This window comes from Chiloscyllium punctatum, chromosome 10, assembly GCF_047496795.1.
Source record: "Chiloscyllium punctatum isolate Juve2018m chromosome 10, sChiPun1.3, whole genome shotgun sequence".
Lineage (NCBI taxonomy): Eukaryota > Metazoa > Chordata > Chondrichthyes > Orectolobiformes > Hemiscylliidae > Chiloscyllium > Chiloscyllium punctatum.
In genome coordinates this window covers 81,118,008-81,135,312 of record NC_092748.1, presented here as the reverse complement: position 1 = coordinate 81,135,312, position 17,305 = coordinate 81,118,008, and the positions used below count along the sequence as shown (strand labels likewise).

General features: G+C 38.0%; 1 protein-coding gene across 2 annotated transcripts in view; it reads right to left on the bottom strand.

Moving 5' to 3' along the window:
* The window catches only part of gpr39 (G protein-coupled receptor 39), a 136,466-nt gene extending 120,280 nt beyond the window's left edge, over positions 1–16,186 (bottom strand). The window contains exons 1-2 of one of the 2 annotated variants that reach the window (XM_072579637.1): positions 16,078–16,186; positions 15,093–15,961 (exon numbers count right to left, since the gene is read on the bottom strand). In XM_072579637.1, coding sequence (XP_072435738.1) covers positions 15,093–15,912 — 820 coding nt within the window. In that variant the 5' untranslated portion in view covers positions 15,913–15,961; positions 16,078–16,186. Of the gene's footprint in view, positions 1–15,092; positions 15,998–16,077 lie in introns of those variants that run through there. The other variant, XM_072579638.1, reaches the window with a different exon arrangement.
* Positions 16,187–17,305: the final 1,119 nt, after the last annotated feature.

Below are 17,305 nucleotides of genomic sequence, written 5' to 3'. Positions count from 1 at the left end.
ACCCTGTACAGCACCTTAAAAATTAACTTCTTTGATAACCAATACACAATGTGCATCATCTACATGATACATTATAGCAACTCACCAAGGTTCCTTTAAAAGTACTTTCCAAACCCTCAAGAACATAGAACATAGAACATAGAACATAAGAACGCCAAGAGCAAATGGTTTGAAACTCCAGTCAAGTCTCCCTCCAAGTCACACACATGTTAACTCTGTTGTCGTTCTTTCACTGTTGCTCAACATCCTGGAACCGGAGATCCTCAATGGTTATTCCTAAAAGAACTGTGAGTGTATCCATACCATGTGGACTGCAACAATTCAAGAAGGTAGCTCACAACCATCTTAACAATGGCAATTACAGACAGGCAATAAATTGTGAGTTACCCAGTGTTGCTCACATCCGATGAATGTATTGAAAAGAAAACAGAGAACAAAGGATAATGTAATTGACAAAAGAACCAGAGATGACATGAGGAAAGCATAATATATGCTGAGATATTATGAACTGGTACATAATGAGACAAAAAGATGATGGAAATGGGTTCAAGATTAACTTTCAAAAAGGAATTGAAAGATTTGCTATGCAGATAGGAAGGGCAGGGAAATGGAAAAGGTTTAGTTAGCTCAGTCAAAGAACTGCTATAGGCATGATGAATTAAATGATCTCTTTTTGTGCTATTCTATGATTCTTCAATAACTTGCAATATGAGAAAACTTCACCAGTAAAATATGTGTTAAAATTTTCTCTAGTTATTAAATGTGTAAAATCGACTGATGAAATGAAGATTTTTGTTCACATAATTCTTGCACTGGTGGAGGTTCCTGGAACTGTATCTTCCCGATACTGGATTTTATTTTTTTTCAGATTGCACAATGAAATCCTGAAATAAACATTCCTGTTGTAATAATAAGAATAATTTAGATCCCAAGAACATTATGCGAATAAATTCATTACGAATCATTATTTGAAAGTTTAAAATAAAATCCAAGTAAGCAAAAATTATAATGAGAACGTATTTAATAGAAGTTACATTTTAAACAGCTGTCTGGAATGCACTACTTCACAGCTGATCCTCGATCTGGTGATAAGGGAGCAAGTTTGAACATAAACTCAAGGGAAAGAAAATACTTTCTCAATGGGTCCCATTTTGAATGCAATTTGCTACCATTTTAACACACATGCTTGAAACAGAAACTCTTAGCTTGAATTTTGTTTCCCTATCTAAACCCTCCTTCTATATATTTTCTATTATTCATTACTTACCATAATTTCTCATCCAGCATTTAAAATTAACAAAAATACATTTAATTATCTTTAGATTCTACTACTTACTTTCTATGAAAAGCATGATGAAATGCATCAGAAACCTGATACTGAAAATCGGTTGCTGAGGATATTCGTTCCGCCAACCATGTTTGGAACAGATGAAGATTGACAAGTTTTGAAATTTTGAGACCATTTTTATGCTTCACGCATATGAGCATTTTCCCTTGACAAGGTATCTCATCTGCAGCACTCTAGCCTGTCCACAACAGGACAAATTAATCTACCAACAATTCTCCATGGATTAGTTCACACTTCAGTGACTCTGATTCAACAAGCAATGACTGAATCTGTATTTGAACTTGCATTTTGAAGCAATGCACTTCGAGCAACACAGATAGGGAAAGAAATTAACGACAAGGGGAGCAGAACAAAAAGCTTTGTTGCTCGTATTTTGTGAGAACCTTTTGGATTCACATAGGATGCAGCAAAGTGAGTGTTAAGTCATTCTTATGAGAAATTGTCAACCCATACTTAAAATAGGACATGATTGGTAAAATCTGCTTTTATCAAAATGAAGGAAATCATTTCCATTGAGAGATGGAGTCTCTACATTATGAATTTCACAGAGACATGACAGGCAAATTTTTTTTTACAGAGAATGGTTTATGTGTAGAGTGAACTTCCTGAGGAAGTGGTGGGTGTGGGTATAATTAGAATGCTTAAAAGACATTTGAGTAAGTACATGAATAGGAAAGGTTTGGAGGGATATGAGCCAGGAGCAGGGAGGTGGGACTGATTTTGTTTGAGATTCTGTTCGGCATGGATTGGTTCAACTGCAGGTTCTGTTTCTGCGCTATATGACTCTATGTGTATGCGTCCAGATTTTCAAAGGGTCACAAGGTTAGGACTTGCTGTAGATGGGATTTGAGAATCATGTGTACTCAGGAACAATGTCAGAGTCTTAATGAATCTAGTGCACTTTGTAGTTATCAAAAGCCAGAGAGAATGAACAGCATTTTCCACAGCCCCTTAAACTCAGACAGGACTTGTTCAGAGAATTGTCTAATTCAGCCTGAATTTCTAAAGTTTCTCTTGGTGAACCTAAACAGTCTGATCCATGTCTGAACAGCTTGTGGTTTGCTGCAGGGCCTAATAAAGTTTAACTCTCAAAAGAAGAACTGCAGATGCTGGAAATGAGAAACAAAAAAAAACAGAAATTGCTGGAAAAGCTCAGCAGATGTGGCAGCCTCTATGGAGAGAAAGCAGAATTAACGTTTCAGATCCAGTGAGCTTTTTTCAGAACTGATTGTAGCTAAGGAAAGTATGGTATATATGTTGAAGATGGTTTGCTGGAAGCGGGGAGAAGTAAACAATAGATAAAGATGGAGCCCAGAGTGAGACAACAACATTTGGACTAACAAAGGAATGGATAAAGGTTACAGCCTGGGAGAATCTAATTCCTGCTAACTGTGACCATTAGTAGCTGACAATGAGATGGTTGTGGTAGCAGGCAATGTGATAACAAGGTCTGGTGTGTGGGGTTGGGGTAAGGACATGGGAGAAGGTGCTCAGGCCCTAAAATTATTGAACTCAATATTGAGTCCCAAAGTTGCAGGGTCCCCTGTTTTTCCTTTACACTGAACTTTTCTGGAACACGGCAGCAAGCCGGAGACAGAAGTATTGTCCAGGAAACATGGCCGTATGTTGAAGCGACAGGCAACAGGAAGCTCAGGGTCATCTTTGCTATCTGAACATAGCTGTTCCGCAAAGCAGTTGCTCAGTCTGTGCTTCGTTTCCCCAGTGTAGAGGGGACCACATTGTGAGCAGCGAATACAGTGGAACGTATTGAATATACTTGTAATTGTTTTACATGGTGTTTTGGAGCCCTGCTTGTGCTGTTGTAAACATTGGACCTTTTTTTGATAACTGGTTCTACCTTTTCCAACAATAATGACTGTCTGAGGAGCTTCCAGATCTCAGGAAGGCAGTGGCTGCCCCAAACATGGTTGCTGCTTGCTCTTATCACTGTCACTGGGCAGGCAATTGTCGCCTATTTGAAGTGTTTGGCATTAATAATCAAGTGCTTACCTGCTGCCCAACTTAATACATTTGAATTTAAAAATAACAGTGCAGGAGTGACATTGTTAAGGTGTAGTATCAGCACCCAGAATTTACCTGGGTATTGGGTTTTCAACCCCACTTTGAAAATCCAATCCATGGTATAACCATCATCTCAATAAATCACATTAACTGAGAGAAACTACATGTTATCTTCAAAGCAATAAAGTTTGTTAAACATAAAATAAATTAAAGGCGTATAATTGCATAATTTATGAGCAGCTTGTTTTAGTAATGTTTGGAAATGTGAACGTTATGTACAAAGATAATAGATAAGTACAGCACAGAAACAGGCCTTTGGCCTATGATGTAATCTTTCATGGTTTGGAGCCTTGAGGGATGCAAAAGAACAATTTCCTTCAAGTCTACGTGTTAGGTCCTGGAACAAGCTGTGAGTTGGGCCAATGACAAAGAGGAAGTATATTTTGAATGAGAATAGACACCGGCTGAGACTAATTTCAACATTCGAAAGGGTCATTAACTTCACTGGTTGCATGTGCCTTTGCCTCAAAAGATCAGTTAGAGACCTTGGTTGAAACAGTTGGTGACTTTTAAACCTGTATTATAACTCTGGTTTTGTACATCAAAAGCAGTTAGATGGCTAGGCTATTTATCATAAGTTGCCCTGCAGTGAGAGAGTGAGCTCATCTATTCTAAGCATTAAAAAATTGTCATATAATTGATGAAGAGATTCATACGATATCAGCTGCGAAAGAATCTTTGCTGGCAATGTTCAACAACCCCATAAACAAACTCAAGTATTGAGTAGTATCTACCTTGATTAGATTGCTAAAAAATAGCATTTTGTTCATCAAGTGCCTTACCTCTGAACCCATCTAATTACTGGTCAATATGCTTTGGTATGATTTGCATTAGTGTTATAATCAAAAGGGCAGTGACAATTTTGTAGGAAATTGTCTTGCTTAAAATGTGGTTTGAGAGGACATTGGCAACAAATCAGTAATAGAATGCCTATAAAGAAGCCAAAATCCCTGCTTCAAGGGGGCAAGTTTCACACAAAGGCTTCTCCATCTATCCTGTTGAGGCCTAAAATCACACAGACATTTATCTAGTTGTCAACTACTGGCAGGAAGAGGTAAACATGATCCCTTTAAGGTCAAGTTGGTAATGGAATATTGGAATCCAGTCAATCCCCTGTGACAGATTTGATAATAAAACACACCAAACAGGCAGCTCCACAGTACTCTAAACAGCCAGACAAGCAAATGGATGAGTCTGGGATTCTTCCCAAGGAGTTTCAGACAACCTTGAAAGTACATGTTGTATGGGAGTAATGTCTGATACACAAGCAGCAGGATACTCAGAGCATTCATTTTCAAAACATTGAAGCCTCACATGTGTCCTTCACACTTTGGGACTCTTAAACCTTACTTGTCCCTGAGTTATCTGACTTAAGCAAGTGTCAATGCGTTCCTACAAAGTAAATGTGTACTCCCCATTTGAGAAAAAGCAGAGATTATGCATATAGGTTTCTCAGTAATTTGATTTGGAAGCTGTTAAGGATGGTGATGAGTTTCTGTGCTGGTCAGACGCACACCTGATTAAAACTAATTGAGGATACACCATATAACTCATACATTTAATCAAATATTATGTATGTACCTTTAGTTTCAGTGTGTCCTAAATTAATTTCACTACATAATACATGCATCTCAATGTCTTGTTAAAGGGTAAAGCATTTAAAATTATACCACATGGTGTGCTCTACTGATTTGAAATTATATGTCCAATGACACCTCATAGAGCTTATAATGAGCTTTTAATGGATTTTCTAAAAGAATTCTTTTTAAGTCTATTAAAAACATATTCCAAGTATCACAAAGTAATGCTTTTCAAGTTTGAAATATTTTGCAGAGTTTGATGAGGTTTCTTAAATTTGAAAATCCACAATGTAAGATGCTATGAAAGTTGGCATAAAGCATAGAAGGTAAAGTAATTCATGAAGTGACAATTGATGTGAAAAGCTTGAAGATTGTGGGTGGAAGAATAAATCAGAGGAAATAAAGAACATCATGGTTTCAAGATCCTGGGAAAGATCGAGTTAGAATGAGAAACTTTGAAAAGATTGCCAAAATCAATACAGTGGGGGATGTAGAAAATAAAACAGAATATGTAGAGCAACATCTTTGGAGCTTTGAAAGAACAAGAAAGGAAATTCAAGTGTATTGTTCCAGTTTCTTTAATAAAATAAGGACTAGAAATGTTGTGACAGAGAGATAAATTATAGACCAAAAGCAACAAATGGACAGCCTGTCAAATGAAATGTTCTATTTACATATTGTAAATGTGTGAGGCAGGAGGATAGAATGCTTTATTCAAATATGGGGCAATATTCAAATGAGATAGATTTTAGATTTATATGACTTAAGAGGATTGAAAGCGTTCGGCATGAAAGGAAATTTGATGTTTGTAGGAAAAGGAGTAGAGAAGATATAGGAATTCTATTTGAGTTAATAATGTCTACATATAAAAGTATGTAACCATACTTTCAAGAAAGTGTCATGCATGACTGAAAGTCATCTGAATTAATACTCACTCTGATAAAATTCCAATGTAGTTCAGACATGTGATCATGTAAATTCTCTTCAATTGACTTAGTCTTCTGCTTTGTATGCATCCTTTCCTTTCTTCACCACTTTTTGGTGACTGTGTCTTTAACTGCCCTGTTTTCTTGTCTGAAATTTCATTCCTTATCTCCTGTTTCACAACAATTTTCTCTTCTATCCAGGTCCTGTTTGAAACCACCTCTGAGCAAACCGGTGGACATCATCCTCTGATTGCCTTCTTTGACTTTTCATATCTTGTTTTTTTAAGTGTGTCCCTGCAAAGAGCCTTCTGGGGAAATTGCAATGGAAAATTACCCCGTGTCTAAAAGCCACTGAAAAATCTCCTTTTGAAGTTGTCTTCTGACTCAATTAAGCATAATACAGTTGTTAGCTAGGAAAGGTTAGGAGATAAAATACCTGTTCTAACTCTTGGCTAGCAAAGAACTGCCAATGTATCACTGACTCCACCATATTCCTGACCTGATCTGACCTGACCTGATATCCCTACCTTCCTGTCGGATTAAATACATACTGTCACCTCCTCCCTGACTGAATGTGACAACTCACATGACTGTGACGTGGCCCAACACCCCAGGTTTCAGCTTATCTTTGGGCTGCATCTCATGACATCGTGAAAGATTCACATTGTTCTACACCGACACACTTTGTGAAAAACCCTGCCAGTGGAAAATATGGCGGTGCCCAAATAAACACAATGAATATAAGTGAATGGAATAGAATAAAGTCACTGGCAGTACTGGCAGGGTGACTGCGCTTTCACAATTTGCACATGCACACTGAGGTTGTTTTTGGGCTGTTAGCAAATATTCTCTTATCTTTTCTCCCCGTCTGTAACATTTGTTTTTAATTATGAACCTAACCATAATGAGATCAATGGTTCCGAATAAATGCTTTCCACTTTTAAGCTGCTTACTAGGCTCATTTCATTACCCGGAATTATGTGAAGTAATTGAATCCTTCCTTGTTGAATTAGAAATATATAAACTGTGACTACAGTCCTGGACATACTGCAGAAACATTTATCATTCTTCTCTACGAACACTTCTATGACACAATCCATTTTTCAATATTTAAAATATCCTACAGTTGTAGCTGTATTGTATACATGCTTCTAATTTTCTGCAAATTCAATTTTGGTTTGGATATGACAATTCTTTCACTCCCTTCGTCAGTAAATGGACTTAGGTGATAGAGAAAAGACAGATGTGTCAAAGTTAAAGACTGTTATTGAGGTTGACATGTGGCAGCCAAATTAAACTGAGAAATGTTTGACTTGCTTATTCATTTAGAAATCAGAATAATTTGCAATGTGTTTTGAATCTTTATACTTATATTTTAGAACAACACACATATGTTTTAAAAGTATACTGGAACACTGACTTTTCAAAACTTTCTATTCTTTTGCAGATGCTTAACAAAACCAATTGTTCTTACTACATTACAATAAAGTTTTAGAAGTGATTTATTTGGCACATTTGTTATATTAAATGGTAGTGAGATGAGCAATGATGCTATTATCTTCTGTTAGTAAGTAAATTAATGAAGTGATGTAGATTGAGTAACATCATCAATCAGGTTAACACACACTATCCATGCTGTGCTCTCACACGAAATGTGTATATATCATTATTTACTGACGTTAAAGTTAGCCACCATAGAGGTGTTCATTGAAATAGTCTAGTTCAAATATATTTATAGAATAATGTTATGTTAATATCAGAATTTATTCTGAGAGTTTATATGCTGAGCAGATGTCAGATTATTATGTTCTGTAAATATACCTGCAATTCTTTATATGAAACTATCTCTTGGAATAAAAGCCAACAAACAGGAAACACATAATTATGAATGAATACCTTAAAGATACTTGCCAGTTTTGAAAGACCATTTCAAAATACCCTATGGAAAAATGGGTACATGCATTGGAAAGGTCAGTGTAGTTGCAGTTTGACTCATATGCAAACAATTGTCAAAGGACAGCAAGTATGTTGATAGTTTGTTGACTGATAAAAGCATACTTATTGTTTCATTATAAATATTCCCAAAGCAAACAAAGAATGATAATTTTTTTCACTGATATATTATAAAGAGGGAAAAGCTAAGTTCTTACTTTGGTTCTCAATAATATGGTCAACTTTCAAAATAAATGTATCAATATGATCAATTCCAACTGGAATTGAAGAAAAAATATGAACAAGGACAATTAATAAGGGGGTCAATTAACTTAAGCAAATTGCCATTTCCCAATGCTATTAAATCTTTAATTATCTATGACAAATCATGTTTGCTCCATATATGAATGTCACTACAAGCTTTAGTCAAGACTGTAAGATGGTACAGCACAGTTTCCATGTGAAATTACTCTCTGTATCATAAAGTTGCATAGAAGTAATCAGCTGTCGGTGAAATACTGCAGTTCCAACCCAAAAAAACCACTGTTACGTAATTATGTACATTTATCCCATAATTGCACAAATGTTAACAACACTCATAATGGACGTTTAGAGAGTTCCGACCGCAGTTGATAGTTGACTGGGAAGCAAATTTGCACATGCAGAAAGGAATTCTTCCCACTAAGCTCGAGCTAACGCTGCAAAATAATGACCTAATGGGTAAGGTAATCCTGAACAAGCAGCAGGAAACACATCCTTAAAATACATTCATTTAGGTGGCTAAATTCTGGCTCTGATAGCATGCATCTAAAACCTCAGGATTAATCTAAGTACCATATAGGGGGGAAAGAGTATAAACCATATGAGGCAAATAACAAGATGAATGTTTATTGTCAGTCCTTTATAGGTTGATGACTTGCTGCACCCATGGAGTCGTGTTATAAAGAAGTGGAATCATAATTTCAAGTTGATATCATATTGGAGGTGTCAGTCATTCATAAAATGATCAAAGAAAATTGCAAGGAGATATCAATGAGGTTGGGAAAATCCTATAGTGTGGCAGATAGAATTCAATGTCAGTCAGTATAAGGCAGTAATTTAAGTTTAAAATGCTATCTATAATTATGTTTCAACTGGAAGGAAGCTCAGGATGTTCAAAGAATCATGGCCTTTCTTCTCTCGCTGACCTGCATGATTAATATTTCCAGCCTTTTGTTCATTACTCTGTAAAATCTCTCTGCCTTGATGTTTCATTTCATAACTTTAAATTCCATCAGATTATTCAATGGAACACCCTTTAAGAGGGACAGCACTGGTTTTAAGAAGAGCATATTGTCTGTAACAAGTTTGTTCACCACTGCTGAGTATACTGAAGGCAGCAATGCAATGAGAATACCAGAAGCCAGCAACCCACTCGGTTTTGTACCAACAGTCAGATAAATTGCTTGAGAAGAGTAGTCAGCATGCTGTCCACCTGTCAAATAGTTTTGAAATCATAAACCATGTGGCCGCAATGCAAGACATTTGGTCCAAATGGTGACTGTAAATGAATGCTGCTTAGACACATAATGACTGGATGTGGTGTACTTTGTTTATGCTAAACTCAATTTTGTTCCCAGTATTTACGTACGATTTACATTGGCATTTAGAGAACGCCGTCTTGAAAATCTGTTTATGTCACAAATTTATGTTTTAGTCAACAGGAAATTATGTAAATGAATGCTAAGACAAAAAAGACGGTTTGAAATTAAGCCAGCAACTGTTCAACAAATTCTTTAAGTAACACTGCTGTGAATACGTTTTGCCAGGTGCTGAGTGATTTCAGAGTGTGATGAATATCAAGTACTGGACCATATCAAATCACTCATAGATCCTGCAAGTACAGGAAAACTATAATTTAAAAATTTATTCGGCTTCTAATGTAATTTAGATCTGCAATCCAGATGCTGACTGAGTTTCTCTTCCCATGATATGGTAGGTGATGCACATCTGGCTTGCAATGACTATGCACTTTGGACTTGCCATAGGGCATTGTGTCATGGATTTTCTAGGTATGTCTTGTAAAAAACAAGATGATCACATTGAGCCAAGAAGGAGCTGGTGGTAAAGTCTGTCATTCTGTCTTAAAATATTAAATTGATAGGCCTTTTAAGAGATGTCAAAGTAAATTGAAATACTGAGTCATGAATCTTTTTGGGAACAAAAGTGACCTCTGGCGTAGCCAAAATGGGGCTAGAGCTCTGACTTTCTAACCCTGCTTGAAAACAGGCACCTAACCTTTCTGTCAGAGGGGAATGGGAATGAGCTGTAAGCACATCTGTGCTTCATAGAGGTGTCTCCATATGTGTAAAACTGCTGTTACCTTCAACAGATCCAATTTTCATCAGTAAGGTGGTTAAGGATTGATATGTGAGCTTTTAGAATTTTGAACAGAAAGTCTGAAGCTTCCAGAGTTATTTGGAGAGGTATGTACTCTTTTCCGTAGGTTCCCTGATTGGGGCTGTTAATGTTGTTCAATTGCAAATCCTTGGATGACAGAGAAAAAAGAGGAACGTCAGACATTCTGACACTCTGAGACCTGACTCTGAAGAGATAGTACTAAAGCCAAAGGATGACTTCATGACAGGATATTGGCCCCTGTGGAACTATTTCACATACCTTTGGGGGAGGTCAAGTGCCCTTTGGGATTGTTAAAAGTAGACATTCATCATAAAAGCTGATCCAACAATAGTGATTTTGCTATTAAGGAAAGTGGTCTGAAAACGATAAAGAGTTTTTTTTATGAAACGAGGTTTTAAAAAATGATGGGACTTGGGTATTTTATATTTGGAGCTAACATGATAAAATAGAGATAATATTAAATGAGCCCTGGAAAGTTTATCAAGCAACTGGGCATCGTAACAGGGGTTTAGTTTTGTGTAAGACTAATATTCAGCAGTGGAGGCTCCAATTACAATGAGCTCCATCTCAGTCATGGGTGAAAAAGCGAGACAGCCATTCCAGCCCTCCACTGGTTAGATGCTGCACCGTCCAATTAAGTGCCACCTTCTCCTGTGTTATGATCAAAGATGAAAACCTCACAAACTTGTGGATTTTATTTTAATTCCAGAAGTGTTTATTTTTAAATGAAGACTGATGGAAAATGGTTGCAGACAAAAATTAAGTGGCTTTCAGGAGAGACAGACTGCTGGAAAGTAACGCTTAAAGAGTTAAAGAAATTTCAAACAGACTGGATTATGATCTCTTGTAGCAGATTATGATCTCTTGTAGCTACAAAGATAATGAGGGTTTGGTGACACTTGATCAACAGATTATATCCCAGATGCAGACATATTTTGTTTTATTCCCTTTGAAGAATACACAAGAACATGGTTAAAAAGCCAGCTTTAACCTTCCTGGTGAACTAGTGAGACTGAAGCCTCTCATATGTACCAGCCTGAGTTCAATTGCTAGTGTGCTATGAAGTTCTCAATTGATTAACAATGGCCTGTTTACCCCTATGTTGCAAGTAAAGACTCTCACTCTGAATGTTGCAAACCAGTTAACAAATTCTCTCTCATCCTGAATAAGACCATAAGACATAGGAGTGGAAGTAAGGCCATTCGGCCCATCGAGTCCACTCCGCCATTCAATCATGGCTGATGCGCATTTCAGCTCCACTTGCCAGCGTTCTCCCCGTAGCCCTTAATTCCTCTAGACAACAAGAACCTATCAATACTATTATTTAATCATGGTGGAAAAGATTCGGAGGTATCAGATCAAATCACAACCATTCTGAAAACTAAGGATTGTTCAACTATCAATACCGAGCTACTGGTAACCTCCACAAGGGAATAGGATCCTTTATAAATTAACCTTGTTGCAACTAACCAAAAAGGTGTGAGTAAAAAATGGAACCAATTCATCCTTCCCCACCAAGGAGCTTAAGAGTTTGAGGAATCCCATGCTGAACCATAATGAATTGGGAATCTCACATTAAAGAAGAGGAGGTGCTGGAGATCTTAAAATGCATAGCAGTAGATAAATCCCGGGACCTGATTAAATGTATGCCAGAAAATTGTGGGAAGCTAGGGAAGAAATTATGACGGTCACAGTGGAGATAATTGCATCATTGACAGCCATGGGTGTGATGTTGGAAGACTGGAGGATAGCTAATGTTGTGGTTTTATTTAACAAAGACTGCAAGGTAAAGCCAGGGAAGTATAGACCAGTGAGTCTGATATCAGTGATGAGTGAGTTGTTGGAGGGTTTTTGAGATACAGGACTTGCATGCATTTGGTAAGGCAAGGAACTAACTAGGGATAGTCAGTATGGCTTTGTGCATGGGAAATCATGCCTCAGAAATTTGATTAAGTTTGTTAAGAGGTGACCAAGAAGACAGGGAGGGCGGTGCAGTAGACATTGTCTCCATGGACTGTAGTAAGGCCTTCGACAAAGTACCGCAGTTAGAAAGGTTAGATCACATGGGATCCAAGGAGAGCAGGGCAGTTTGATACAAAATTGATTGATGGTAGGAGACAGAGCATGGTGGTAGAGGGCTGTTTTGCAGACTGTAGGCCTGTGCTGTAAGGATTGATGCTGGGTCCATTGTTGTTTAAATGACATGGATGAGAATCTTGGAAGCATGGTTAGTAAGTTCGCAGATGACACCAAAATTGATGATATAGTGGACAGGGAAGAAGGTTATCTAAGAGTACAACAGGATCTTGATCAACTGGGCCAGTGGGCCAAGGAACGGCAATAGAGTTAATGCAGATAAATGTGAGGTGTTGTATTTTGTTAAGACAAACCAGGGCAGGACTTTCACAATTAATAGTATGGCCCTGGGTAGTGTTGTTGAATAGAGAGACCTAGGTACATGGTGCAGGTACATAGTTCCTTGAAAGTGGTATTACATGTAAGGAGTGGCACTCTGGAAGCTAGTGCTTCTAATTAAACCTGTTCGCTATAACCTGGTGTTGTGTGATTTTTAACACATTACATGCAGACAGGGTGGTGAAGAAGGCATTAGACTTGCTTGCCTTTTTTCTGTCAGAGCACTGAGTACAGGAGTTGGGATGTCATATTACAGATGCACAAGACATGGTAAGGCCATATTTAGAGTACTGCTTACGATTTGAGTCGCCCTGCTATGGGAAGGATTTTATTACACTGGAAAGGGTACAAAAAAAAAGATTTACATAAATGTTACCAATATTGGAAGATTTGAGTTACAAGGAGAAACTGGATATTCTGGGACGTTTTTCCCTGGAACATAGGAGGTTGAGGAGTGACCTTGTAGAGGCTTATAATATCATGAAGGGCATAGGTAAGATGAATAGCCAAGATCTTTCCCCCAGGGTAGAGGAGTCCAAAACTAGAGGGCACAGGTTTTAAGTGAGTGAGGAAAGATTGAAAAGGGACCTAAGGGGCAACTTACAGTATATGGACTGTGCTGCCAGAGGAAGTGGTAGAGGTCAGTATAATTACAACATTTAAAAGGTATTTGGACAGGTACATGGATAGGAAATATTTAGAGGGATATGTGCCAAATGCAGGCAAATAAGACTAGTTCAATTTAGAAGGACCTGTTTCCATGCTGTCTACCTCTACAACTCTATGACTCACCCAGAGTCTGGTCATAAGGCCGACATGAGGGAGAGAAGTGAGGCAGTGAGTGTGATGCAATATGTTTCAGCGATATATTGTCATGGTTGAATTGCTGAGAAGGGTGTCCCAGCTAAGTGATGTAGGCGTGGGGTGTTAAGCTGTGCTCCAACTGAAGAGATTAAGGTGCAGCTATGAATGTTGGGTTTGAGTCAGGATTGACAGGAATTGTTGGTGGGTGAGTGCTGTATGTTGAAGCAAACTGACATATTCACTATCAGTGACCATTGATGTGAAGACATAAAATTGCTACAACATTGCATTCAGATCCTTAGTACTGGCATTCATCATCTGCCTGTAATAGCTTTGATAAATTTTGTGTGTGATGACCCTCACTTCATGGGGATAGAACACATATTTTCTTCTCCTTTATCTCCTGCACCATCTTATTTGCTGCAGCTTCAGAGAACTTTACAATATGTTCTCTCCCCTGCTGTGTTATGTATCCTCACATCCTCATACCCGAACACTTTTCCACAAATGTCTCGGGCCTGCTTCAACCTTAAAGCACCTCAATGCTAAGAGGTGGGGACTGGCTTTAAATATACAGGCTGGCGTTAGAGGTGAGCCTTGCTTGAACCTCCTACTCAGGCATGCAACCACTCAATGTACTGCAAGCAGCAATCATGCAAATAATAGGGAGCACAAAGATGGCAAATCCACTGTATCAGAAGCAACAAATACAGTTTAATGACACATTTCAATCCCTGTGTCTGTTTTCAATGATTATCAAAGTGCTGGAATAAAATCTTGGTGCTGCACATTATGGTGTGTTCCCCACATCCCAATGTAAAAGTAAGTGTTAGTTCAAATCTCTCTCATGCTGTGCTGATTCACTCCTCAGCATTTAACCAGAGGTCACCTTGTCAAATGACTTAAGGCAGAGCTTCCAACATCTCCATCCCATTCCTTTTGAGAGAGGAAGGCGGGTTCTCCAAAACTTCTTAACCATTCAAAAGAAAAGCATTTTTCTGGACCCAGCCACACCACTGGAAGCAGGTGGCCACTTCTGGAATTGGGTTCAGTCCCTTATAGCTCATTGAGACATTGGTGGTGAGCTTTATAATGCAGAGATCCACAAAAGATGAATTCCCCCTTGCCCAGCCTCAAGCCCAAGTGATGAAAGTTGCCAGGCAAAATACTTAGTGAAGGTCCCTCTTGCAAATGGGTTAAGTTTCAGTAGTGGCAAGGAAAGGGACCTTAACCTTAGTGGAGCTACAAGCAAGTTTTTCTGTTTATGTTGATTAGATTTTGTTTTGTCATGATGCCTAATTTTCATGTGCCCTTCCCCAGCTGCCATCTCACCCAAGGGACAATAAAATCCAGTCGTCCGTTTCACAAAATTCAAAATGTATCAATGCAGTGAGAAAACAGTTGAGATATAAAGGTCAGTTTCCATTATGAAAAGCTAGAGAAGGAATGAATGGAATTACGACCTCTTGCAAATTGCACATTTGCATTTAGGCTAGCACAAATATAATAAATACTGATACAGTTTTCCCACATCTTATTGTCTTTAACAAATTTTAAAGCACAATTAAAGCATAATACGCCATCAGAAAACACTGAAGTTCTTACCTAAAAATATAATGCTCTGTTTTCTAGACGTTTTCATGGCTGCACTTGTAGGCTTTGGTTGATCTTTGTTTTTGCTAGCTGTGTTGTCAGACTTCATTCCAATTAAAGTATTCATCATCTTTTTGCACATAAATGCAACTGAGACCAGTATCACAATGTATACAATGAAAGCACTGAAAATACTCAATTGGAACACAATCTGATGGGAGCTGAGGTTGGTGCAAATAGTCAGGTTTGATTTTCTAATGTCACAGTGATTGCGAGCACGGATGTGAGGATGGTCCTCATATGCCTCCAAGGGATCCTCTACCCCCATTGCAAAAAGGAGAGGCAAGGCTACCAAAAATGAAGTCAGCCAGACAAAGCAGATCAGCTTCACTGTTCTTGAACCAGAAAACGATTTATACTTGAAAGGGTGGCAAATTGCAATGTAACGCTCAAAACTCAAAGTAGCAACGTGCAATATTGTAGCATAACTGCAGGCTTCAAAGAGGAAATTATAGATTTTGCATGTTGCATTTCCAGATGTTGTTGAGAATGGATTCCATATCACGCTGTACAATTCTACGGGCATTCCCAGTAAAAGAACAAGTAAATCCGCACATGAAAGACTGATCATGTGATCTGCAACACTCTTCTGAAGATATCCTTTCCTTTGAAGAACGTGTGCAACTTTTATAGTTAGACTGTTTCCAATTATTCCAGCCACAAAAATAATACTGTACAATACTGTCAGGCCTATTTTAACCGATTCTTTCACGTTAAAATCAGGTACATGCTTGTGGTTGAAAAAGGCTTCACAATCAATATAACTTTCCATGATTAAAAACAATGTAATAAAATGAAGTTAAATCTCCGAAACAGCAGTACTGGAAGGAAAGAAAGAAGAAGTCAGATACACCTCACGAAAAGCAAGCATATAAAGACAATCAATTCCGTAAATCTAAATCACAATTTGCTTCCATTTAAAACAAATAAAGGTCACCTTCATAGATAATGTGAGAAATCATATAAAGTTTTCTTTTTGTTATCCGAAAGTTAAAAAAAACTGAACTAGTTGATCCTGTTATAATTTTCTATTTGACTGAAAAATTTCCGGAAGTAACAAACCTGCAAATAAAATAATTGAATGTGAACTTTGGTAGATCCAGTTAAATATTAATTGGTTAAGCTTTATGTGACATAGTTGAAGCTATGGAGCAATCAGTACTGACTGCGCCTTTGAACAAGTCAGCATGATTGGATAAGAATGTATAAACAAAGGTGGGGTGTTCCAAAAAAATTGTATCTTCTACTTCCAAAGCAAGTTCCAGCAAATGATTAGTTTAGAATAAATATTATTATTTCTTCCCTCACAATTTACTTTTTGGGTTTCATCCAGCGATCAAATCTTTTCCAGACATTCACTGACCTGTGGGTGAGTCAGTGTTTGTGTTTTCTGACTACTTTATAGAACTATATGAATAAAATAACATTTCATAGAATTATATATAATCTCCAGCAATAAAATAGACAGATTGACTCATTAGTCTACTTCAGTGTTTATTCTCCACACAGCCCCACTTTAACTCTTGCAAGCATGTTGAAGAAACTCCTCCACCTCTCACTCACAGTTTCAATGGGCATCTTTATCAATGTTCCCCTGTCTTTCTCTGCATCTCTATCAGGTCTTCAATAGCCAATCCTAGAGGCATATGGAGCTCTGCAATTGCCTGGTCTCCAGCTGTCCTCTGAGTATAAGAGACCTCAGCCCTCACAACCTCCCTCAGCTGCAGGAGTCTCATGCAGATTCTCAGTGCTCACCAGATTGTAACTCTGAACCCAATCATAAACGTGCAGCCACTGAGATGAATGCCGCTGATCCGGTGGTGTGCAGGAGAGAGCTGTGATGGTGCATCCTTCCAGTTTGTATTATCATTATCCTCAGCAGTAGTGATAGAGCTGGAGGTGGAGATCAAGCTGGTGGAAGACTAATTTACCTCTCATTTTGGCTGCAAGGACCTGAGGTCCTTGATACAAAGAATCAACTCATTATGAAATATAAACCCTTTCTCCATTCTCTTTACATCCACTAGTTAACATAAGACTGGAGGCATCCTCATTCGACTTTCCTCCACTCGGCTTGGGTTTGGCCAGGACTTGCCGTTTGTTAACCAACATTGTGTCCCTCATTCAGGTCACATTGTTTGGGAGTAAGGGCCTTTTGTTGCCAT